The sequence below is a fragment of the Falco cherrug genome, chromosome 5 (assembly GCF_023634085.1).
Source record: "Falco cherrug isolate bFalChe1 chromosome 5, bFalChe1.pri, whole genome shotgun sequence".
Lineage (NCBI taxonomy): Eukaryota > Metazoa > Chordata > Aves > Falconiformes > Falconidae > Falco > Falco cherrug.
Genome location: NC_073701.1, coordinates 36654306 through 36677557, shown reverse-complemented (window position 1 = coordinate 36677557; position 23252 = coordinate 36654306). Strand labels below are relative to the sequence as shown.

Here is a 23252-nt window from a genome sequence, read left to right as displayed (position 1 = left end):
CGCACGCACACCGCCCCCAAACCCCGGGTCCGTCAGGAGGGCTCCCAAGCGCAGCGTCTAAGGGGAACCGCTGGGGCGGGAAAGCGGTTCAGCACCTGCGCGTTACTGCACCGCGGGGGGGCTACGGGGGTGCGGGGGAGGGGCTGCAGGGCTCCCCGTGGCCGCGCCAGCCCCCCGGGCACGTCGGCGCGGCGGCTGCCGGGGGAGCGGCGGCTGCCGGGGCGGGGGCGGCTGCCGGGGCGGGGGTGGCTGCCGGGGGGTCGGGGGTGGCTGCCGGGGGGTCGGGGGTGGCTGCCGGGGGGTCGGGGGCTGCCGGGGCGGAGGCTGCCGGGGGAGCGGCTGCCGGGGGGCGCGGCCGCCATCGCCGCCCGGCCGTGGCCCCGCCTCCCGCTCACAGGGCCCGGGCCGGCGGCGGGGATGGCGGCGGCGCGGGGCCGGGTGCTGTGCCTCTTCGACGTGGACGGGACCCTGACGCCGGCTCGGCAGGTAGCAGGGCCCGGGGGCGCTGGGATCGGGCGCGGGGGGCACCCACCGAGGTCGGCGTGGCGGAGCTCGTCCCGCCGGCTGCGGCCTCAGCCGCTGCTTCCCCTTCCAGAAAATCGATCCGGAGGTGGACGCGTTCCTGCGGGAGCTGCGGGAGAGGGTGCACATCGGCGTGGTGGGCGGCTCCGACTACGCCAAGATAGCCGAGCAGCTGGGGGACGGGGACGAAGGTGAGACGCGGCCGACCAAGTCTTCCGGGGGTCACCCGTGTCTTGAATCCGACCCCGAGGCTGCCGGGGGTGCTGGCTGTGCCGGGGGGGGGGGGTGCTGGCCGTGCCTGTGGGGGTGCTGGCCGTGCCGGGGAGGGGGGGGCTGTGCCGAGGGGGCTGGCTGTGCCGGGGAGGGGGCTGGCCGTGTCCGGCGTGGAGGGCTCCCTCTGGGAGGGCAGGGATGCTGCAACCCACGCTGCCGCGCCGCCGGCGGCTTCGTATGAGCTTCATCTTCTGGGCTCTGACAGGTCCCACCCGCCACCCCCCCCCCTTGCACATTTTGCCTCCCTGCTGCTCCATGGTGCGGGCTCTGGGGGGTTCCTCGTCGCGTTTCAACGGGGACGCGAGGCACAGGAAGGAGGGGGGGGGGCAAGGGGGCCGCCCCCGCCGTGTTCTCCCTCCCTGGCATGGGTGGCAGCGCGGCCGGGCTCCCAGCTCTGCCCCCGGCCTCGGTACCGGGGGGCGGCCGAGGAATTCCCGGCTGGAGCTGTGGCAGTCTCGGCAGGGCTGCGTGGCCGGGTTGCAGCAGGGGCTGGAGTTAGATAACCAGTAGCTGCATCACCCCGGCGGTGGGAAGGGGGGGAGAGCGAGCAGAATAACATGCACGCGGTTGAAGGCCTGACATTTTGGAGGCCTTATCTTTGGCCTGCCACTGATTCAGCCCGTGACCTCGGTCAGGTCGTTTCCCCCTGTGTGCGTCAGCTCCCCACCTGTGAGCAGAAGATAATCTCCTCATCCGTTGTGGAGAGTGAGGAGGGTCGGCGGCCCTGTGCAGAGCGTGGGAGACACGGGAAGGGTAGTGCTAGGGAACTGGGAGGATGGCTCAGTCCTCAGCCCAGTCCTTTTGGCCCCTTTTCCTAGATGGTGCTCATGGTTCCTCTTTTGTTTCCTCCCTCTTCAGTCATCGATAAGTTTGACTATGTCTTCGCAGAGAACGGCACAGTGCAATACAAGAACGGGCAGCTGGTCTCCAAGCAGGTAGGCCCAGCTCCCCTTGCAGCCGTGGCTCTCTGTCCCCACACCCTGTGTGCGCTGTGGGGGGCAGCGCCTGGCCCCGGGCGGGTGGGCGGCCCTGTCTCTTCTCCCCATGTGCCAGGTCTGAATGTCCATTCCTCCAGGTCATGTTCTTGGGTGGGCTTCGCAGGAGGTCAGGCATCTTCCTCATGCCCCCTTCTCCTCCTGCAGGCCATTCAGGACCACCTGGGGGAAGAGCTCCTGCAGGATCTAATCAACTTCTGTCTCAACTACATGGCGCTGCTGAAGCTGCCCAAGAAACGGTAACAGCCCAAGCCCATGCAAATGGCAGTCACATCACTGATTTCTAGGGAGCTCTGAGCTCCAGAGCTGTCCTAAGGACAGCTGAGATGCTGAGCTTGTGTCACTCCGGGTTTTATCTTTGTATCTAGAGACCCTGTGTAGGATCACTGTCCTACCAAACTGGGCGCAGTGGGCAAATAATGGAGAAGGGTCTTTGTTCTGGAGAGTCTGCACTATTTTTTAGCATAATGCCTGCTCTTTTGCCCCTCTGATTTTCTTTCGTGGGAAGCAGGGTACAGCCACTGCATGCGTCAGGATACAGCCACTGCATGCATCTCATTTAGGACAATGGTACCAGCTTGTTACTGGTCAGGGTGTCAGGCATCGTTGGTCATATGAGTTTCCAAACAGATGAACAATGGCTCTTAAGATGGGAGGTCCAGTGCCTGAGCACACAGTTTCACGCTGTTTCTAACCCAGAGTCCCTTGGTGCCATGGGTAATAGGGCTGGCCCCACTCTGGCCTCGACCAGGTGTTCCCGTCGGCTTCCCCCCGTGAGATCCAGCAGCCGCAGGGTGAGCTGGGTTGGTACACCTCCTCTGAAGGAAGGCTAGGCCACTGCCAGGCAATAAAGGGGCAGTTTTCCATTGGATCGGCTTGTTCTGTTATCACTGAGAGAGAGTGATGGCGTGAGGGTGGAAGGGGAGAGCAGGAGGACCTCTTTCAGAGGCAGCCTGCAGTTAAGCCAGCCTGGGTGCAGTGTCAAACCACTCCTCAGACCACAGTTTCACAAACCCTTGAAGCGCAAACACGTGAGCCAGCAAGGCTGTTGAAAGCAGCGACTCTGCCCTCCCCTTGTCCCAGCTGGTTTGTTCCTGCTGTCCCCTTGTGTTTGTACGGTGAACCCAAGCAAGTGAGCCGTTTGGTCAAAACTAAACTGATAAAAGTTGCTAAACTGTGATCCAGGTTAGTAGCCTGATGTGAGTCACCATGTGGCAATATGAGGATCAGGGAGAGGGACCAGGGTGGCTCCTTGCCACAGGACTGCCGGCTGAACAGACCCCTGAAAGCATGGGCTGGGACCCAGAACCCTCAAGCTTGTTTGGTTGCCTCCTTGCTTTCTGGTTGCCCAACAGCTTCATGAAGGTTCAGCTCCTAAGCGCTTCTGTGGACTTAGGCTTATGGGATTTCTAGCAAAGCAAGGACTTTAACCGGCATTTCCCAAGTCACGACCTGGGGCATGATCCACCAAACCCTTTGTGCTGCAGAGATGCTGCTCCCAGGCTGCAGGCATGGCTGCCTGTGTGTCCATTCCCCATGATGTTCTTCACTGTGTTACGAGACAGGAGGTGGAGTGTTTTCCTCCCAGAGTCAGAGTGGCAAGCACTTTATCTCAGAGAAACAGTGGGTAGGGCTAGGAGGGACATCAGAGGGTTAATGAGCTCAGGGCTCCTCAGCTGGACAGGGAAAGGGGTCTCACTGCTCCAGCTAGGTTTCCACAAGAGCTTCAGTCCATTTTCAGATTGGCAGTGCTGTCATCCCCTGCTGTTTCTGCCCCACTAGTGATGGTACCTGTCTGATCCCTTGGTGAGCTATTCCAAGGTGATAAGCAAACAGAACTGGCTGGGTTTATAGTGAAGAAAAAAGAAAGAGCAGTTTTCTGCCAGCTTAGTGCTTTGAACCAGCCCACCAAAGAAGCGGCAGAGCAGTAATCCCTGTGCAAGGTGAGGGTGGCAAGCAGGAGCTGGGTCCTGTCCGTGCAAGCTTAGGTAAGAGTTGCAGTCAAGACAAACAGTAGATGCAAAGGCCCTGCAGGTCCTACCTGATGTGTGTCCCACGAGGAAGTCCTGATTCCTCATCAGCCTGCTGCCAGACATCAGCAGTGAGTTACACTGACCTGGTCCTTTCCACTGCCCCAAGGTACTGCCAGCTTCACCCAGCCCACCCAAAGGTTCTTAAAAGCCTCCAGGGGTGGAGATGCCACTGTCTCATCAGGCAGTTGGTCCAGTCCAGGCAATAGCTGTCCTTGCAGTTATTGCAACATTGGAAAATGTTTCCTATCATCTCACCTAAGCTTGTTGCTTCCAGCCTGTCCCCAGGGCACACAGGAACTGTTCATTCCTCTTCTCTTACAGTCTCTTTTTGTGAAACTATGAGCCCCTTGTAGACCTTTAGTGGAGTTGTTGATGCCTGGTCTCTGCCTGGCATGAATAACCCATGAGTGGCAATGGCTTCTCTCCTCCTGCATGTCCCTGCAGAGACTGCGTGCCTCACTGAGCAGCTATTCCCCTGGCAAGGTCTGGTTTTCTCTCCCTGCCCCAGTAATCTTGTGCCCTTGCCCACCCACAGAGGAACCTTCATTGAGTTTCGCAATGGGATGCTGAACATCTCCCCCATCGGACGGAGCTGCACCCCAGAGGAGCGAATAGAGTTCTCTGAGCTGGACAAGGTACGCGGGCCAGACTCGGGCTCACCCTTCCCATTGATGGTTTTGCACCACAGATCTTGGGTCTTACCCGCTTCCCCCCTTCCCAAGGAGAAGGGAGCCCAGCTCCAAGCTGTGCACTGGGCCAACACATGCCACAAGGTGGAGGCAGGACTAGGGGTCAGAAAACCCAAGGAGAGACACAGATGGAGGAATTTGACTTCATTGGAGACCACCCACTGTGGTGGCCAGCAGGATTCCTTGTGCTGTGGGAGAGCCCCAGGGAATAAGGCGCTTCACTGGTGTTTCCTCATTTACTGTAACCGAAGGTGGCCCAGCATCTGTCTTCTCTCTCCCAGTCTCCCAGCCCCAACAGAGCAGGAACTAATGGGCTTTGCAGACTGAGAGGGCCACAGCGGCGGATCTGCTGAGCAGACCTCTGGAGCACTTGGCCCATGCCCACAGCAGTTTCTGCCTGGCGGAGCTTTCTTGGGGTTAAGGGATCAGTCTGACTTTGCAAGACTTCTTAAGCAAAGCTAGAGACTTTGGGTTATGAACTGGGCTTCTGGGAAACTGAAGCAGTTGCATTTCATTGCCAAGGAAGGGCTAGGATCTGCTCTTCCCAGGAGCCTGCTGGAGCTGTCCTGAGCTGGTGGCCTTTGACGCAGATGCTGGGCAGCACTGGTGAAAGCTGGCTAAACGGTGTTACGCTGGGGCTGAGGGCAGGTGGGAAGGGAGTGGAGCAATCAGCCAGAATTGTCTACCAGACAGCTTACAGCGGATGGTCAACTCTAATTCAAACCCTCTTTCCTTCCCCTTCCTCCACAGAAAGAACGGATCCGGGAGAAGTTTGTGGCAGCCTTGCAGAGGGAGTTTGCTGGCAAAGGACTGCGTTTCTCTCGAGGTGAGCAGAGGGGGCTTCCCTGGCTTTGCCTTGGCCTCTTTACCATGTTTTCCATAAAATGCTGGGAAGGGGAGCAGGAATCCCAGCTGTTCCCTCTGGGGGCCTGGAGACCCCAGGAAGAGCACAAGGAGCTTCTGGTCCTAGAGAGCTGCTGCAGGGGCATCACATTCACTTCCATGGCAGTGTGACAGCAGAGAGTAAACTGTGCTGCAAATTTGCCTCCCCGGGAATCAGCCAGACAGGCGAGGTTCTGTCCTGTGATGTTATCTCTGCCTTAATTTCAGTTAGCTCTGTGGAGCTCACCCCTGACCAGAAGGTCTGTTCTGGCTCAAGTAGCAGCAGCAGGGTGGCCAGCAGAGCTCCGGGCACATGCACTCCTCTCTAGGAATGAGACAGGAGCCTCATGCATGTCTCAGCTCTGGGGTTTTCTTAGGAGGGTTGGCTACAAAGGAAACATCTTTCTTCCCGGACAAAGAGCTGCTGAGAGGCAAGGAGTTTGCATCTCCGTGCCATGGGCTTTTGCAGGGCTGCTTCTTGGAGTGGCTCTTGGAGCCAGCTTACCAAAGACAAGGAGCCAAAGGAGAGGCTTGAGCAATCCTGGGGGTCTGGCCAGGACAGGGAGGAAAATAAGGGTGTGTAAGTGGTGGGGTGGCTGCTGGAAGAAGACCCTCCGTAGAGCAGATGGGTATGTGTGAGATAAGAAGATGCCATGTGGCAGCCTAGCCAAAGGGGAAAGGGGTGACAAGACTGAGAGGCAGCAGGTGACACCCCACTTGCACCCAGTGTGGGCCAGTGCAGAGGGTCTAGCCCTCTGGTCCTCCAAGGGCTTTCCTCCTGAGAGCCTCCCCTTGCCTTCAGCATCCTGTGCTGCCCAGAGCACTGACACACACCGTTTGTCACAGCAGAGAAAGAGAAGGTCCCCGCCGCCATGTCCCCGCAGGCACGGGGGACGAGAGCAGAACAATGGGCCATTCTCCTCTGACTTTGGGAAGCCACCATGAAGAGCCCAGGCCTGTTGTGTAAAAGCATGAAGACAAGGGGAGCTGCGGGCCTCCCGCTCCTCCACAAAGAAAACGCGGGGTGTCTCAGGTCAGGCATCCAAAAACAGGAACACGTGGAAATAGGGCTGTTCTGCCAAGCTGGCTCCATGTGTCTTGTCCCAGGCTGTGGAGGACACAAGCCCCAGAGGTGGTAGGAGATCTCCCTGCAGCTCTCCAGACACATGCTCTGCCTAGGTGAGGGACAGTGCTGGCTGTCCTCCACACCATCTCTTCTCCCTTTGGTTTCCTACCCTCTGCAGCTGGCATCAGGAGCCCCTTCTTGCTGCCCAGTTCTGATTAAAAGGCCAGAACACCGTGAAATGCAGCATTTTTCACAGGTAAATGGCTTTAGATACAAAACCAAGAAGGTTTTTAATGAGGTCAGTGAAGTTTAGCTCCTGCTCTGGCCTGGGGGCATCCCCATCTTCCCTGAGCTCACAAGCCACTTGTTCCTGTCCATATCACAGTGCTAGGGCACCCTGTCCAGTAGTGAATCCTCTGCCCTGAGCTGAACACACAGGCTCCATCCCTAGCTCCTCAGGCTCCAAGGAGGGTTGGTTTGGGAATCCCAAACCAACAGGGACACCTCAACCAGCCAGGGAGGAGGAGAGGAGCATGTGCACGTTTAAACAGTCCAGGGTATCAGTGCCTCTGTGCCACAGCAAGGACTGTCCCTGTGGCTACCTGTCTATTCACCCCCTTTCTAAGAGAGGTGGGGTTATGATTTATGAAGATGGAGTTTGTGAAACTCCAGGATTGCTGGTGGGCTATTAGATTGCCTGGAGAAGCAGGGGTTCCCTTGAAACCAAGAGGAAAAGCAGAGGTCCCCTTGAAACCAAGAGGAACAGAGACATGAACTAGCAGGAGGACGCATATCCCAGTTCAAATCCCTGATCCTCCTGGCTCCAAACAAGACCCAAACATGTGTGTGCCCCAAGCCATGGGCCTTGTTTTGGGACAAACATGTCACTTGTGTCCTTGCTGGGACAAGGGTCTGGCTCTGCAGCCTGTGCATGCAGCAGGGCAGCTTGAGAGGGCAGGGAAGGTGCTGCCTCCAAAGGCGGCACAGTGCTGGAGTAAATTTCTCCTGGTCTAAGAGCAAGGGCTGGGAAGTTTGTTAGCCCTTGGTGGCTGCGGGTGTCCGTGTGCATATGTGTGCCTGCTCTCTGGGAAAGCTCCCTTACCTCTGTGCGTTCGCCCTGTCTCCTTGGTGCCCCTCCATATGTTGGCAACCCACCAGCCTGGTTATGTTGCTGGGTCCATGGTTCTTGATCAGCATACAGAGCCTGGTGGGGCCTGCAGTGCAGCCAGCTGGGACCCCTGAGCTGTGCAATGCACAGGGTTTGCTTTGCTTGTGCAGGGTGCCGGGAGCTCCTGGTCCCTGCAGGGTTGAGGCCTGTCAGATCAGTGGGTTTAGAATGGCCAGTGATGTCCACACAAGAGCCTAGGAGAGAGCTCGGTGCCAATCTCCAAGCTCATTGTCCCCCACTGGGACACAGAATATGCTGATGCTCTCTGCAAGGCGTGACCCCACGCCTCCCCCAGCAGATGCATCCCCCCTGCAGCCAGCTGGTTCCTGCTTGCCTGCAGTCAGGGGAGCCATGCTCCTGTCACCCTAGCCATGCTGATGTCATGCCAGCCTGTTGTCATCGGAACAGCATCTGCCACTGGCCTAGCCCACATGCACACCGAGGCAGAGCTGGGCTCCCCACAGACATCCATCCCCCTCCCCTACTCCTGTCTGTCCCAGGGTAGGGGGGCACCCTGCTGGCTCCCACCAGCATTGCCTCATGCCCTCCCTTCTTCTGGCAGGTGGCATGATCAGCTTTGACGTCTTCCCAGAGGGCTGGGACAAGCGCTACTGCCTCAATGTGCTCGACGATGAGAGATTTGATACCATCCACTTCTTTGGGAATGAGACAACCCCTGTGAGTATGCCCTGCTCGCCCCACACACGGCTGTTTTCTCTCCTGAATGGAGCTGCCCCATCATGGGTCCCACAGCCTGGGTCCTGCTGGTGGCTGATACAGTCCTCTAGTGGTGCCTCGAGGAGGAGAGATGCTGTTGTGCAGCACGTGTTTGTGGTGGGCTAGTGCTGGTGGCAGGCCTGCCAGGTCACGGGAAAATTGCCTTGGATTCACTGTGCTGGGGAGCAGGTCCACCTCAGCATCACTTTCCTCCCCCTGGCACCCTTAGGAGGGGGGAAGCCACTTCTGTGGCCCACAAGACCCAAAACACAAGCCCCCAGCACTTAGGAGAGGGCTTTTCAACAACAGGAACAGCTTCACCTTCCCTTTAGAGTGGTGGGGGATGATGCTTCCTTGCTGCTGCAGACCACCTTGGCCATCCACTCAGCTCTTCCCAGATGATGGCAGCCTCTGCTTCCCAAATGTGCTGACCTCACCTGCTAGCCCCTCTGCGGACAGGGCAGGGTTAATCCTGGGCGCCTGGACAAGCTTTGCTGGTCTGGGACCTTCCCCATCCTTTCTATGCTCCTCCCCTGGCACTGAAGAGGGGAGGCCAGAAGGAGGGAGCAGGGCTCCCAGCCCAGCCTCTGCCTCCGTGGGCCACCAAAGCCCTGGCAGCCCCTTCCCCAGCAGGTCCCTGCCTGCCCAGCTGCGGGCTCCCACCCCGGCTCAGAACAGAGCAAGATGCAGATTCATGTATGAGGATGCTCTGGTAAGATCCTGCTAATGCTTTCCCCATTTTTCTATTCCACTGCAGGGAGGAAACGATTATGAAATCTATGACGATCCCCGCACGGTGGGACACAGTGTCCAGTCTCCCCAGGACACAGTCCAGCGATGTCGTGAAATCTTCTTTCCAGAGAGAGCAAATGAGCGCTGACTGCCAGGTCCCCACAGCCCTGCCCCACCCTCACCCTCTCCCCCCACCGGGAAAAGCACCTTCATTTGAGGAATCTGCTCAGGGTAGACTGAAGAAACCACTTTCCAGATCTGGTCGGGAGGTAACGTGTGAGTGCAGGTGGGTGTGCAGGAGGGGGCTTTGCTGAGCAGCCCTTTGGCACTCCCCATCTACAGCTCGTGGGACCAGACCCTCCTCAACTCCAGAAAAACTTCTCTCTTGACAGTTTGGGCTGTGGTGGGTGCGATGCAGATGCTTTGTTGGTCGGAAAGCATTTGAAAGGGCCAGTCATGAGAGTATGTGTGTGTCCGTCCCGTGCTCCCTCCCCTCTTCTCTTTTTCACTCTGTTTCTCTTAACAGTTCTGCCTGAGGAACATGTGTCTCCCCTTTCTGTCCCCCTTGTGTCTTGGCCAGGGAGGCTGGGGCTGCTGAGGCCCCTGGCACACTCACCAGATCCGCTTTGAGGCAAGAGGCCAGGAAGGCTGTTGTTTGCTCCAAGCCCATGGTAGGAAGGGGTAGCTGTGACCCCAGCTCATTGCAGCATTGTACATCCTAACAGGGAGGGTCACCATATCCTTCATCTCAGTGCCACGCTGTGCCAGTCCCTACAGGTGATCTGGGAATGAAGTTTTAAAATGGCTGGGTTCCTGCTCTGAGCTTTGCTCAGGTGCATGAAGAACCTAATTCTCTCTTTAGCTTACAAAAAAACCCCAGGGTTTATTTTCTCTGTTCTGAAGAAGTTCTGAAGTCAGACCTTGCCTTGTGCGGCTGGAGGATGCTGGGCGTGCACAGAGCACCCTGTGGAGCAGTTGTGGGCTGAAGGCTTCCCGACAGTCTTCCTACTCCCACGTCCATTAGGTGTCACAGATGTGCCAGTGTAAAACTTACCCAGGGCATTCATTACAGACCAAGTCCCCTCCTTCCCACTGCTCAGATTTCCATGCTGCTGCCAGGGGCATTTTCAGAGAGGGACAACACAGGCCACACCTGGTTTGTAGTGCCAATGGGGGTACCCACTCAGCAGTGCCCTCTGAGCTTACTTTTCCACCCTATCTCATCCCACAAGTTTATGTGGTCACCTTTAGGGAGGCAGGTTCTCCAGTGCAGCTGTCATATGTTCTGCTTCTCTCTTTCTCATGGGTCTTTGTGGGTTGCAAAACTACATCTTTCTTTCAGACCTCGACCTCCTCCCTCACATTGCCCCTTTATTCCTGGCAGTTATGCCCAGGGCATGTGGCCGCACCAGTGATGCTAGTCACAACTTGGTGCTTAAGAGGAGCTCAGGGATCCCCTCAAGGGAGATGTCCTGCTTGTAGCTCCCCAGGGCACATGTATCTGTTGTTTGTGGTCCTGGAGGATGCTGGAGGTTCCTGCAAAACTCCCCCACATTGCTCCCTGAGAACCTTTTTCACCACGTCCCTGCTGGTATGGCACTGCTCTGTCTCTTGGTCCTGTTTCCTCTCCCCTTTCTCTTCTGTTCCCACTTTCCTCACCATTGCTCTTCATCTCCCACCTAGTAGCTGGACTGCAGAGAGAACTTTCTCCGTTGGCCACCGCCAATTAACCAAGGGACCATGTTCCTCAGGTGAGATACATTGGTGCTTTTAGAGCCAGGGCAGGGCTCCCATGTTGCCATGAGCAGAGTTCCGAGTGGACCTTGGCACTGCTGCCTGGCCACAGAAGCAGGGGTGCTGTCTCCTCCACTTGATTGCACCTCTTAACTCTACAACACATCAGGTCTGTAATGCATCACATTTGCATGAGCACAGCGGTCTGCCTAGCATCCAGAAATCCCCAACAAATGCACAAATTCCTCTTTCTGCCCAGAGAAGATTTCTGCATGGGAGAAGAGGACCTGTTGGAGAAGCCTGAATGCAGGGTACCCTTTTTACAGGCCACTGAATTTGGCCCTTCACTGCAACCTTCCTGGAGGAATCGTGCTTTGCGGTTCCTTCTTCTCTGTTTCACTGTGGATCAGGTTATGTATGGGGTTTTGGGGGGTTTCTTTTTCCTGTGTCTATTCAAAGTCGGCAGGATCTCTAGCAAGCTTAGTGGTGAGAGCGGGTCTGGATCTGAACGCACAAGGCACTCTGGTGGCCTTGTGGGCTGAGATAACTTGAATATTTGAAGGGATGGGCAGGCTCTGTCCAAGGCTGTATGTCTGTCCATTGCTCAGGGTGGGGGGAGTTGCAGGGCGAGCGGAGCTGAGGCAGGGATGACCTTCGAGGCACCAGCCATCGCTTTTTCTGCTCAGGAGCTCACATGTGCATGGATGGGATCAAGTTCAGGAACCTTCCCCATTCCTGTCTCTGTCTTACACCAAGCTTGGGCTAGTTGAGGGCAGCTCCCAGCAGGACATCCTGTCCTGCCAGAGGCATGAGGAAGAGGATGGCATCAGAGGTAGCTGGGGCAGCCCCAGGCTTTCAGAGCCACAGAGCAATTGAGGTTGAAGGGACCTCTGGAGGTCATCTGGTCCCATCCCCCTGCTCTAGCAGGGCCACTGAGAGCCTCAGCTGCCATCCCTTGTAGGCAGGGATGAGGCACAGGAGGGGGTGGATGAGGCACGGGACATGCTGGGGTGGGAGCCCTATACCTAGGGGGTGGCGCACGCCTGTCCCTGAGACCCCTTTGCCATGATGCTCCTCTCCCAGTGTGGGTGCCCATGACATAAGTGGGGGTTTCTCCCCCTGTATGCGTGAGTGAGCAGATGTGGTGGGCCCCGTGTCAGGGACCATCTTGCCATATGGCTCCATATCTATGTGAGATGGGCAGCTCCTGTCCGGCTGATACTGTTAAATAAGAAATATATTTAAATACATATATATGTAAATGAAAAAAAATAATAAAATCAATCATATTAAATCTACCACATGCAGCAGCTGGAGGCAGCGTGTGCTTTGTGCCGGCCTCTGCTGAGGTGAAATGCAGCCAGATGGCAGGCAGCCACACTTCAAAATCCCTGCAGCAGTGGGGGACCAGCCCCAGTCCTGGTCCCTGCTCCATCCTGGTGGGCAGCAGCCTCCTGTCCCAGGCACGGGGTCTGCTCCCCCTAAGCAAGGCTGGAGCACCCCAGGACCCCTGGGACATGCTGTGCAGAAGTGGGTGAGTCTGTCCTGCCATCTGGATAAATCCATGGGTGCTCCAGGTTGTTTATGCAGGACAGCCACTAGCATCCCCACTGCGACACGCACACGCACGACAAAGAGCCAGGATGGGCAGGGCTCATGGGAAAGTCACTTTTAATGGTTTATTGCCAATGTTACAAAGGTCGACAAACAGCCAGACAGGTGGGAACCACACCGGAGTTGTAAAAACACCAACAAGTCTAGGGTTTTAGTTTATTTCCAAAAAAAGAGAGAAAAAAAAGAATCAAACAAAGTTTGCCTTGGCCAAGCTGACTGCATGTCCTGGGGACTGAGCCAGTGTCACCACAGCCTCTGGGCGAGCTGGGCTTCAGGTTGGTAGTGAGATGGGCTGTGGGGTCCCGGGGCAGTCCCCACACCAGCCAGGGCTGGGGCAGTGCACAGTGGTCCTCCCAAATCCACAGGGCCCCAGCTGTCCCACGTGGCACCAGCCTTGACCCCTCCTCTCCTGCTTATGACAGACCCCTGTCCCCACTGCAACAGTGGCAGCAAGAAAGGTGGAAAAGGCCCTTCTCCATCAGTGCTGAGGACCAGCAGTGCCCACAGCTCCTGCTGAGCGGGTGCCTGGAGAGCCAGCTGTCACCTTTCATTGCTCAAGGGGAGCTGCTGGCACCCCGCTGTCCCCAACCACACTTTGAAATAAACCCTTTAGGATGCTGATAATTCCCGGAGTGCCGGCACAGGTGCTGTTCTCCTAGGGTCAGCTCAGGCCCAGCCCAGTGCATGCTGTCCCTGTCCCACCGCCCCCTGCCTGTCCCTCCCCGGGGTGGTGGGAGCCCACCTGGCCAGGGTACGGTGGAGAAGACCAAAAACGAAGTTTGTGCTTTGTATATGAGACCCTGCCTACACCAAGGGGCTGGGGAGGAGGTGGCTGCGCTCACCCCACGGCTGAGGCTACTCAAACCCCTGAGCCCCTCGCCCCCCTCGGCAAGCTACAGAGTTGCACACACACGCGTGCGCGTGTGCACGTGTGGGAAGGGGGTCCCCAGGGGGCTGGGGGTACAAGGGGAGGAGGAGAAGGCAGCCATCTCCCCAAAACCATGTCAGCACCAAGCCAAGAAAAGTGCGTTACCGGCCCAGTGGCGACGGGGAGCACAGCACAGAGGTACCAAGTGCACCCCTGCCCCATGCCCAGGCACATCCCCCCAGGCACAATGCTGAGTGCCCTTGGCACCCTGCCAGCACCCATCTGCCCCTTAACTAAAATTTTTCTTTCTGTAAGCCACTCGCCTCCGCGTGGCACTGCTGACCTGAGATCTTCTGATGGAGCGACATGGCTCAGGCAGGTGCTGTGAGCTGCCAGTGATGGGGATGGGTCTCAGCCACCCAGCCCCCACACAGTGATACACCGCCCCACACCCCCCAGTCTCTCCCCAGCCCCACGGCATGGCCCGCTGCTGCCGTGCTGTGGGCAGCAGGACCAAGCAGGTGCCCATCTTGCCAGAGTGGGGTTCAAGAGGATGAGCCAAGCCCCCCCCCAGCCTCTCCCTGGCCCCCTTGTGCTCTCAGCACCTGCTTCAGCCTGGGGCAGCTGGGGGGGTTGGGGTAGGACTGGTTCCTCTGCTCCCCGTGGCCTCGGGGGCAAGGAAGGGGACATGGGGCTTGGCACTGTCCCCAGAGCTGGGGGCAGCAGGGGACGGCTCTGCTTCCCCTGTTCTCCTCGACAGACACTTACAAACACACACAGAGAAAGGAAACCGTAACCTTATAAAAGACACCGAACGCAAACACCTGCGTGTTCTGGGGCAGCCCCAGCCCCGTTGCCGCCTCAGCTCCCCCTGCGCCCCCCACAAGCGGCTGGGCAGGCTTGTTCTGTGGGGCTGAGCGGCTGGCGGACCCCCTGGGCGCCTAGGAGCCGATGATCTGGCCAGACCATGTCTCGTGCTTCGTGTGAGGTGCCAGGTTGGTGAGGACCACCTCCACTGCCTGGAACTTCTGGTTCTTGGGAGGGATGGGGCAGACCTTGTATGTCACCTCGTCCCCCTCCACTGGGACGTACTCTCCCTCGATGCTGCAGGAGAGGAGAGGAGAGGTGGTGGGGCTGGGGCCAAAAGCCCGATCCCTGCCCCGGACCACCCATTACCAAGGAAGGCACCCAACGTCCCAGCTGTGCTTTGGGAAAGAAAACCCACTGGCAATAGGGGATAGAGCACAGGCAGAGCCCCGTTCCCATGCCATGGAGACATCCCCACCCCAGCTCAAGGGTCTCCAGCCCCATGCTGAGGCACGGCTCCCCCGAGGTGTCTCAGTATCGCGCGACCCTGGGACTTACTCAGATACGTGCACAAAAATGTCCTCTGTGCCGTTCTCAGGGGTGATGAACCCATGGCCCTGGGAGCGAGAGAACTGCTTGCAGACACCCTTGAAGATGGGGCCGGCAGAGGCACGTGCTGTTCTGTGGGAGGAAAGGGAAGGGATGGAGACGTCTCATGAGCAGCACTTGCCCGGGGGGCAGCACGGGGAGAAGTTTGCTATGGAAACATGGCGTTCCCTGAGACCTCACGGCACCCGCTCGCAGCACTCCAGGCAGGAGGGTGCGGTGATGCCGGGTGCTGTGACGGCAACATGCACCAGGCACAGAGTTCTGCAGGCACTGCTGGTGACTGCGGCCCTTGCTCGGCTCAGTCGGACAGCCCCGAAGCCACTCGCCACATGCCAGGTACTTACGCCGAGTAGGTCCTGGTCCTCTTGGTGGGGAGAGGGCTGGGCAGGTCCCGCAGCAGGAGGTTGCCCCGCTCCCAGATGCGGCTGCCCTCCCGCTGGAAGGGGAAGGTGGGCCACACCGGTGACTTGGGGGAGTGCAGGGGCGGCACTGCTGGTGGGGCGCTGGGGTCTGATGACATGGTGGGGCCAGCGGGTTCCTCCGTTTTGGGAACAGGCGGGTGGGTGGCAGGAGAAAGGGCGCCCAGGAGCACGGGTCTGCTGCCTGCGACCTGGGGAGCAAAGTGGGGGGTGGTTACAGCCCCCCCCAAGGGGGCTTTTGGCAGGGACGGTTTACTGTCAGGAATTGCCCCCTCTACTCCTGGCCCCACATCTGTGGGAGCAGGCAGCATGCTGCTGGCCTTTGGTACTTTGGAGATACCAACCTCCAGTGCTGGGAATAGCCCTGGCTCGGAGCAACCTGGGATATTTCAGCAAATCAATCTCAAGGGAAGAAAAGAGCCTGGTTTGTGGCTTCACCTTTCATTTTCCAGGATAATCCCACATATTAGAGGTGCAATCACTAAAACGCACACCCTGGGTGAAGGAGCAGCTGCTTGCAGGCTGCCATGGCAGGGAACAATTTGGGAAGGATGCACATGCAGCGCCAGCTTGCCCAGGCCCCCAGCCCCAGCCTCTAAGATTTCCCCCCAGCCCAAGATTTCTGCTTAAAAGGTGAAGAAAAAGGCTAAGACAACAAATACTTTAAGGTCAGGGGTCTAAGGTCTCCCCACTGCTGGAGGTTGCCTCAGCCCTATGGGATTTAGGACTCAACCCCAGCCCCAACCATCAGCTTGCTACCCACCCACACATCCCTATGGGGGAAGGACACCAGGAGGCTACTGCAGAGCCCGAGACACAAGCACAGCTTCCTGCCACCGTGGTCATCAGGCTCCAGTTTTTGGCTGGCATCATGCGGTTTGCAAGGAGTTAAAGCCCCAAGGGGCAGAAACCCCACAATTTTGCAACCTTTGGCTGCTGGAGCATGTGCAAGATGTCGCCTGCCAAATAGCAGCAGCCAGAACAAGCACGGGCCTGGCTGTCCTTGCCAAACCACCCCAAGCACGAAACTCGGGGGGTTGTGCATTTTTAAGCCTTCCAGCAAGATGCTCTGGTGCATGATCAGCACTGCAGCCGCTTGCTCAGAAAGCCTTTGCTCTGACAATTTTTCTTCCCATCAGTCGCTACATCTGATGCTGGGTGCCTCTGTCTCGGGGTGCCCCACACCAGCAGCTGTTTGCGGGTACGGCAATTTGGGGGTACTGGGTGGGGGGTCCTCTGTCTCCATCATCCCTCAGGCTAAGGGGTTTCCCCATCATCTAGAGCTGAGGAGCCTGACATCCTGTGGAGTTACCCACCACCTCCTGCAGCCCCTCCCACCCTGCTGGGTATGCAGCATCTTTTGGGACAGTACCTGCACACACCAGGAAACTCAGAGAATATTTAATTTGATTTCTGACTCATCCACAGTCCCCTGAGGCATGGAGGCCCTGGAGGAACATACAAAAGGGGTCACCTCCACTCTGAAATTAGCAGACAACAAGGACATGGGAAAAGATTTCTAGAGCAGCTGAAGTTTCGGAGAGGGACCAGACAACTCCCCTCCAGGCGATCTGCCTGCCACCGGGTCCTGGCTGCTGCCACTGCAGCTTTGGTGCCCATCCATGCATCAGCCAGCATCCTAACAGCTGCCTCCTCTCAGCCTGCAGAGCTTCACCCCAAGGTCCAGGTGGCAGAGGCCATGCTAGAGTCCCACTCCAAGACAGAAGCCACCACCTTCCTCCTGCCCTCCAAGATGACTTCCAGGTGTGTCCATAAACCCCTCTGAAATGTCTCTCCCCTTGCTGGCTTCCCATCTGCCCCCAGACTAAACCCTTCATGCGCTTCAGCAGCTCCTCTCTGCCATAAAGCAACAGGAGCACACATGCCAGCCTTCTGCTCCATGGCCCGCCCTGCACTGGGGCTGCTCAGCTCCAGACCCGCCGGGCTCAGCATCCCCTGCCTCCGTGCCCAGGCTCAGCTCCTCCCCTGCCCTGTGCTCAGGCTCAGCATCTCTTTTCCCCATGCCCTTGGCTCAGCAACTCCTTCTCCCATTCCCAGGCTCAAGCTCACCATCTCCTTCCCCCACGCCCAAGGAGCGCAGAGAGGCTCAGGGAGCACCCAAGCGAGACACCCAGAGGCTGGGGCAGCCACCAAGCTGTTTCACTGCTGCCCATCTGTGCCCCCCGTCCAACCACCCTGCCTGCGCTGGCGAGCAGCCCGGCCACTTTTGGGCAGCAGAAAGCAACGTGGTCCCCAAGTGTCGCTGCAGGATCTGGCACCTTCCCAAGAGGTGTGAGGGATGGACAAGCAGGACAATCTGGGGGAAGCAGCCCTCAGTTCTCTGCCACATCATGGAGCTGCCACTATGAAAATGGCTTCAGCACAGCATGCCTCTTCTGTGCACGCTTCTGCTGATGAGGCCTTTCAGTTCCCCCACCAGATTAGGGACAATGGAGGGTATTTAACCTGAATAACGATGCTTGGAGCAAACTATTAGTATGCTGAAGGGGTTGGTTGGCACCAGGAGAAAGAACTTCCTCCAGCGGGTCCACAAGAGGCTAAAAAAATGGGTTTCCTACAGGCAAAAGAAATACACGAGGCAAAGGGGAAGGGGCGTGCAAGAGGGGGAGCCTTGCAGGGACAAAATGGCATGGGCAGCGGCAACCAAGAGTGTGTTTGCCTCAGGTTCTCCTGCAGGAACAGCCCAGGCTTGGGTGCCCTGGAAGGCTCGGTGGTTCGGGGGATGAGCAGTGGCGGGGGGTAGGAGCATGCTGGGCATCACTGGGGGAGAGGAGACAGACAGCCCGCTCCAGAGACCCAAGGGCAGTAACGGAGGGTGCCATCCTGGGGCTGCTGTTTGCCCCCACGAGCTGAGCTTGCCCCACACGGGAGAACAAGCCAGGCACGATCACCCGCAGGCACTGTGGAGGGCTCTGGCTGGTCCATGGGGATGTGGGGGAGAGCCCTGGCACAGGGCAGCCGCTCACTGGGGTGAGCCAGGGGACGGGCACAGCGAGGCTGTGGGACCCCCATCCTCGGGGGTATGCAGCCTGCCCTGGACGTGTTCCTGAGCAGCCTGCTTTGACTGAGGCATTTCCCCCAGCTCCTGCTTGTAGTGGGGGCTGCAGCAGAGACCCCTGTCCTGCAGCCATGCCAAGGCTGGCTCCCACGGCCAGCAGTGCTCTGGCCCACTCCAGCACCCAGCTCGAGCACCCAAATTTGTGGGTCAGCCTTGGGGCCCAGTGGCTGAACACCCAGCTTTGCTAGTGCTGGTGAAGCTGAGGCTAAGCGGGAGCTCTGGCACCGCTGGGGCTCCCAGGGCGGTATCGGGCCTCCCACCTCATTTAAATCCCTGCAGCAAACAAAGGGACCAAGGAAATTAAACTCATGGCAAAAACAAGCTGAGAGAAGAGGGGAGACTCAAGCATGTCCTCACCAGTGTCTCCTCCCCTCCAAGCCCAGTGGAAGAGAGATGAAAGCCTCTCCTGCCCTTCTTCTCTCCCGGTGCTCCACCCCACCATCCTCTCCCCAGCCCTTTCTCCATGCTGCAGCCTCAGCAGACGACAAGGAGGGGACACCTGAGGCACAGGAGGCATTTTCTCCCTCTCCTCCATCACCAAAAGTCATGCTAACCTCTGCCGGGGCCGAGAGAATCTCTCCCCACCCCAGGTCTCTCCCCGGCCTGGCAGATACCACCACCGACACCATGTCCACCCCATGCACGTATGTATATACAGTGTGAGGATGAAATGCAGGTCGCTTGAGGAGGCGAGCAGAGGCTGCAGTAGCCCGGCTCTGCCGTGGGGCACAGGAAGCCTTTCCAGCATAACCCCCCCTTCCACCACCGCTGCCAGACCTCCACCTCGCTTCCCCCCAACCCCCCTTGGTGGCTCTCCTCTGAGGGTCCCCTGGGGCAACAGTCCTCCGGGCCGAGGAGGTGTGTAAGCAGCACTGCCCAGCGCTCCCTGGAAGGGTCTTGCTCTCCTTTAAAACCACCCCCTACCCTGTCCATCTTTCCCCCTCCCCAAAGAAACCATCTTGGAGTGAAACCCCAGAGCCCTCTGGTGACAGGGTTTCCTTCGGTGGCAGCAGCCAGCTTTGCTTTTGTATTTTTTGGAGGGCAGGCTTCCGAGCCAACCTGACAGCCGGAGCGCTCGCAGGCGAATGCAGGAAACCCAGGCCAATTAAGGCAGACAGGCAGTAGACACATCAGCTTTTATCTCCAGATCCAAGTACCCCATTCATCACCAGCGACTGAAAGGTCTGCGGTTTATCAAATAAAATCACTGTCTCTCTCCTTCTCTCCAAAGCCAAACACACTGACTTGGGTGCTGGCTGTGACCTTGTTTAACTAAACAGCCTTTCAAGGTCCCCCAGAAGGGGGGAAGGAGCCTTTTGAAGAGGCACCAGCCTCCGTCTGCCACTCCCCGTTCATTAGCAGCAGCGAAGAACAGCCCCTCATGCATCCCTTGGCCGGGCGGGGGAATACATATTTAATTGGCTTAATCACCCTCGGCGAGTCGGCCCTCCCGTACCGTACCGCACTTCTTTGTGCTCCTTCCCATCCGCCAGAACCGCCGGGACTGCCCGGGATGGATGGACCAGCAGCCACTCTGCCGGTGGCCGTCACACTCCGGCTCTGGACCTGACCCTTCAACTGGCCCACCGGCGCCTTGATGGGCAGTTTCCTTTCATTCCACCATGTCCCTTCGCGAATCCCTGGCTCGGATGCTGTCTGCCATCACACTCAGGTCTCCCGAGTGCCGCTGCTCCCCCCACCCCAGCCGAGGAGCTGGAGGTTATTTTCCCTCTGCTGCCTTTTCCAGCGAGCTCCCGCACAGGCTCTTCCCTGCCGCTTGCCATCACATTTTCTCCATTGCTCATGACTGCCAGTGGCCCCAGTTCAGGAGTCCACTTTACCTCCCCACTCCTTCCAGTAGCTACCCCAGTAACAAAAAGGTCTCTGTTTGTCAAAAAGACACCCCATCTGCCCTGGCGACCGCAGCAGCCATCTCCTCGCCCCACAGAGCAGGAAAAGCGATGTCCTGGCCCACTGCCATTCCCGGGGAGGCTGATGCCCCTCCAGACCCAGCCTGTCTAGACACGGGCTGAAGCAGAGAAGAGCAACACCCCTCCAGATGCGGGAGCATGCCCCCAGAGCTCGATGCAAAAACATAAATCCCATTTTTCAGTTGCTTGGCACGTTCGTGCGCTGAGGGACCCACCGACAATGCTGTGGACAGCAGAGATCCCAAATCGGCATCTCCCGGGGGGCTACTGTGAAGGGCAGGAACCAGCTGGGGAACTGGGATGGCTCCAGGCAGGGGTTACCGAAGCAGGGCCGCCGCAGGGCTCCCCGGCCTGTGTTTCTCCATCCTCCCTTCCTCAGAGGAGGCTCACAGCCTTTGCGTCTGGCAGGTTTTTATAAATGCTGTCTCTGTCCGATGCTAATGAAAGCCTCTCAGCCCCCTGCCACCTCCTTTTTTGGTCACCAGATCATGCTGTTAAAGAGTTAAATACCATGCAAAGCAATTTCCATGCCTACCCTGCATGCTAAAACCCTCTTTGCTGAGACAAATTACTATAGGAAAAATAAACCAGGCAGTTTTTGCAGAATAAACACTGAAAGCATCCCCTCCCCAGCTAAGCCAATCACGCTCACAACTCCAAGGATCTTTGCTGAGATAGTCTCGCCTACGATACAGCCTGCTTAGCGCTAAAATATGAATGTCACCTTTATGGATTGATTATAAAAAGCTCCCTTAGTCAGTGCTGGGCTGCCCAGTTCTTGGGGAGGCCATGGGGGAGAGCAAGCAGGCTGCCAGATGCAAAGGGGAAGCAAAGGGAGAAGCCATCATGGAGGCTTGATTTACCTTTTAAGCATATATGCATAATCATCACTACCAAATACCAAGTTTGTGGGGTTTGGTTGTTTTGTTGTGGATTTCTTTTTTTTTAATGAGAACAGTGTCTGCTCAAAGACCTGGCGAAATGTCCTCCTCGCTATCCTTCCTTCCTCCTTTGTAGATCTAACTTGCTGTCTGCAGGAATGAATAGAGCAGCCAGTCCCAAAGCAACCCCAATTCCAGCCCTCATCATTGTCAGACCGCTTTAATAAGATGGTTTTTTTACAAATCCCCTTCCCGTCACCTGGCAATCAGAGAGCTGGGTCCCAGCTGATCTCAGCCCCCCGTGGCAAAGCCCTGGCTATTAGCTCCCCAGCCAAAGCAGGCATGCAAAGCCGCACGCCGCCACCCCCAGAGGAGTTATTGTTCCTGAGGCTAGTGGGGAATAACCAAGCCAGAGGAGGGAAGTCACTCGTCACCCTCGCACCTCTCTGCCATCAAAAGGAAAACGCAGGTTTGAACGAAAAAGGCGGTGCGTGAAGTTTAACCTCCAGCTACAATAGCCTGGGCAAGCTGGATGGCCATTGTGCCTCCCCTCACTCACCTTCTTAGCAGCAACGGGCTCCGTGGCGCTGTGCTCTGCAAAGCATCGGTGCTCGGCAGGGCCGAACGCTCCTCCACAACCTTGTGAGGAGCAGCAGTCTCACCTGCAGCCCGGCTCTGGGGGCTCTCTCCAGCTGCCTGCCTGCCTGCCGGCTGCCTGCTGATGGATCTGCGGTATCTGATGTGTGTATGATGTGCGCCTCGCACACACACGCATCCACACGCCTTCCCCTGACGTCAGGGCCAGGCCAGGGGGAGCGGGCAGGTGGGAGGGATCAGCCTGGTCATTTCTGAGCTAGGCTTAAAGGAGCAAGTCGGTATGGGGGGCTGGAGGGGAGTCGGTCGGCCCCAGGGGGCTGCATCACTCAGGTTACACAAAGTGATGCGCATGGGTGGCATGGCCGGATGCAAAGGGGCACCCCACGGGCTGCAGAGACAGCGGAACCAGGAGTGGGAAAGCGCCAGAGGGGGAGATGGGGCCAGGAGGCCAGGGCTGGACCGGGAGGGGTCCCCCTCAACCGATCAAACCTCTCCCCTGTCACACCTGGTGCTGCTGCAGCCACTCTTCCCACCTGCTCAAGCCTGCAGTCCCCCAGGCACCCACGGGTGCCACAGTCACAGCACGGGAGCACGGGGGACATGCCACAAATCCACCCTACCACCCCGCTCCCCTGCGCTGGGCTCGCAGCCGTCACAAACCCAGGTGCTTTCTAAGGGTCTCATTTCTAGCAGCACACCATGCCAACCCCCTGACCCCCAAAGGTCTTTCCTTTCTGTTTTCCCCTGTGCTAGCATGACCGTGCTCAGGAGAGCCAGCACTGCAGGCAGAGGCAACGTCATAAACTGGCCAGAGAGTTTCTCTCTTGGGGGCTCAGGGTGATGCAATGAGGACAGGAATCAATCGGGCTTTTGCGCCCACTGGGGAATAGGGCGAGGAGTAATGGGGTTTAAATTGCAAGGAACAAGATTGATGCTAGACATTAGGAAACACTTTCTAACAGAACAGACAGTTAATTACTCAAGTAGATTGCCTGGGGAAGCACCGGAGTCTCCATCACTGGAGGTTTTTAAGAACAGGCTGTGTAGGCATCCTTTGAGGGCAATTCAGGTGATATCGGCCTCATTTTGGAGCAGAAGGGTGGACAACACCAGCACGTTATCACACAGGACCCTGTGATCCAGGAATAAAATTTGCAAGAACCCTGAACAACCATGGTAGAGTCAGTGCTGCAGTGCGCTGTCATGGGCATCTTGTCACACGGGGTGGTTGTGGGTTCCTTTTGGTTTCTTGAACATGACTCTTTCCTTGAGTCATTCTAAGTAGCTGAACATGATGGTTGTCAACGGTTCCACCAACGACCCCCAGCACAGCAGGGAGGCATACAAGTTGTGTGGGAAGCCACGAGGCATGGCACATGACCCTGGAGAGAGGGTCACAACTGCTTCCATCCATCCACGTAGCTGGGTGTTGATCCAGGTGGCTGTTCCAGGGGCTTTGGCAGGAGGACCAGATCACAAAGCAGTTCAGTCTCTCCTGTCAATGAACTATAATGCAGAAAAAGGCTCCATAGACAGGAGACCAACCCATAGTAAGGCCACCAAAGAGCACTGAAACCCCAGGTGCTGGTGGGTTCTGCCATTGCCCATCACACTCTGCTTGTGGCTTTTCAGGCAG

General features: G+C 57.7%; 2 protein-coding genes across 2 annotated transcripts; one reads left to right on the top strand and one right to left on the bottom strand.

The window, feature by feature from the left end:
* Positions 1 to 343: 343 nt before the first annotated feature.
* PMM1 (phosphomannomutase 1) lies at positions 344 to 12109 on the top strand. The gene is made up of 8 exons (XM_055712212.1): positions 344 to 486; positions 596 to 713; positions 1654 to 1730; positions 1938 to 2029; positions 4359 to 4458; positions 5263 to 5338; positions 8191 to 8306; positions 9103 to 12109. Exons 1-8 carry the CDS (start codon positions 418 to 420, stop codon positions 9223 to 9225), a joined length of 771 nt encoding a protein of 256 aa, XP_055568187.1. The 5' UTR covers positions 344 to 417; the 3' UTR covers positions 9226 to 12109.
* A 356-nt stretch (positions 12110 to 12465) lies between these two features.
* On the bottom strand, positions 12466 to 21808 carry CSDC2 (cold shock domain containing C2). The gene is made up of 4 exons (XM_005441276.4): positions 21579 to 21808; positions 15054 to 15319; positions 14659 to 14781; positions 12466 to 14397 (listed from the first exon to the last, which is right to left on the bottom strand). Exons 2-4 carry the CDS (start codon positions 15227 to 15229, stop codon positions 14235 to 14237), a joined length of 462 nt encoding a protein of 153 aa, XP_005441333.3. The 5' UTR covers positions 15230 to 15319; positions 21579 to 21808; the 3' UTR covers positions 12466 to 14234.
* Between the last annotated feature and the right edge of the window lie 1444 nt (positions 21809 to 23252).

Bases quoted from the DNA above. Each gene is read 5' to 3' on its own strand.
- PMM1 (XM_055712212.1), top strand. From the start codon at position 418: ATGGCGGCGGCGCGGGGCCGGGTGCTGTGCCTCTTCGACGTGGACGGG. The intron at 487-595 runs GTAGCAGGGCCC...TTCCCCTTCCAG, and splicing joins CCCTGACGCCGGCTCGGCAG to AAAATCGATCCGGAGGTGGA. The intron at 2,030-4,358 runs GTAACAGCCCAA...GCCCACCCACAG, and splicing joins CTGAAGCTGCCCAAGAAACG to AGGAACCTTCATTGAGTTTC.
- CSDC2 (XM_005441276.4), bottom strand. From the start codon at position 15,229: ATGTCATCAGACCCCAGCGCCCCACCAGCAGTGCCGCCCCTGCACTCC. The intron at 14,782-15,053 runs GTAAGTACCTGG...TTCCTCCCACAG, and splicing joins AGGACCAGGACCTACTCGGC to AACAGCACGTGCCTCTGCCG. The intron at 14,398-14,658 runs GTAAGTCCCAGG...CCTCTCCTGCAG, and splicing joins ATTTTTGTGCACGTATCTGA to CATCGAGGGAGAGTACGTCC.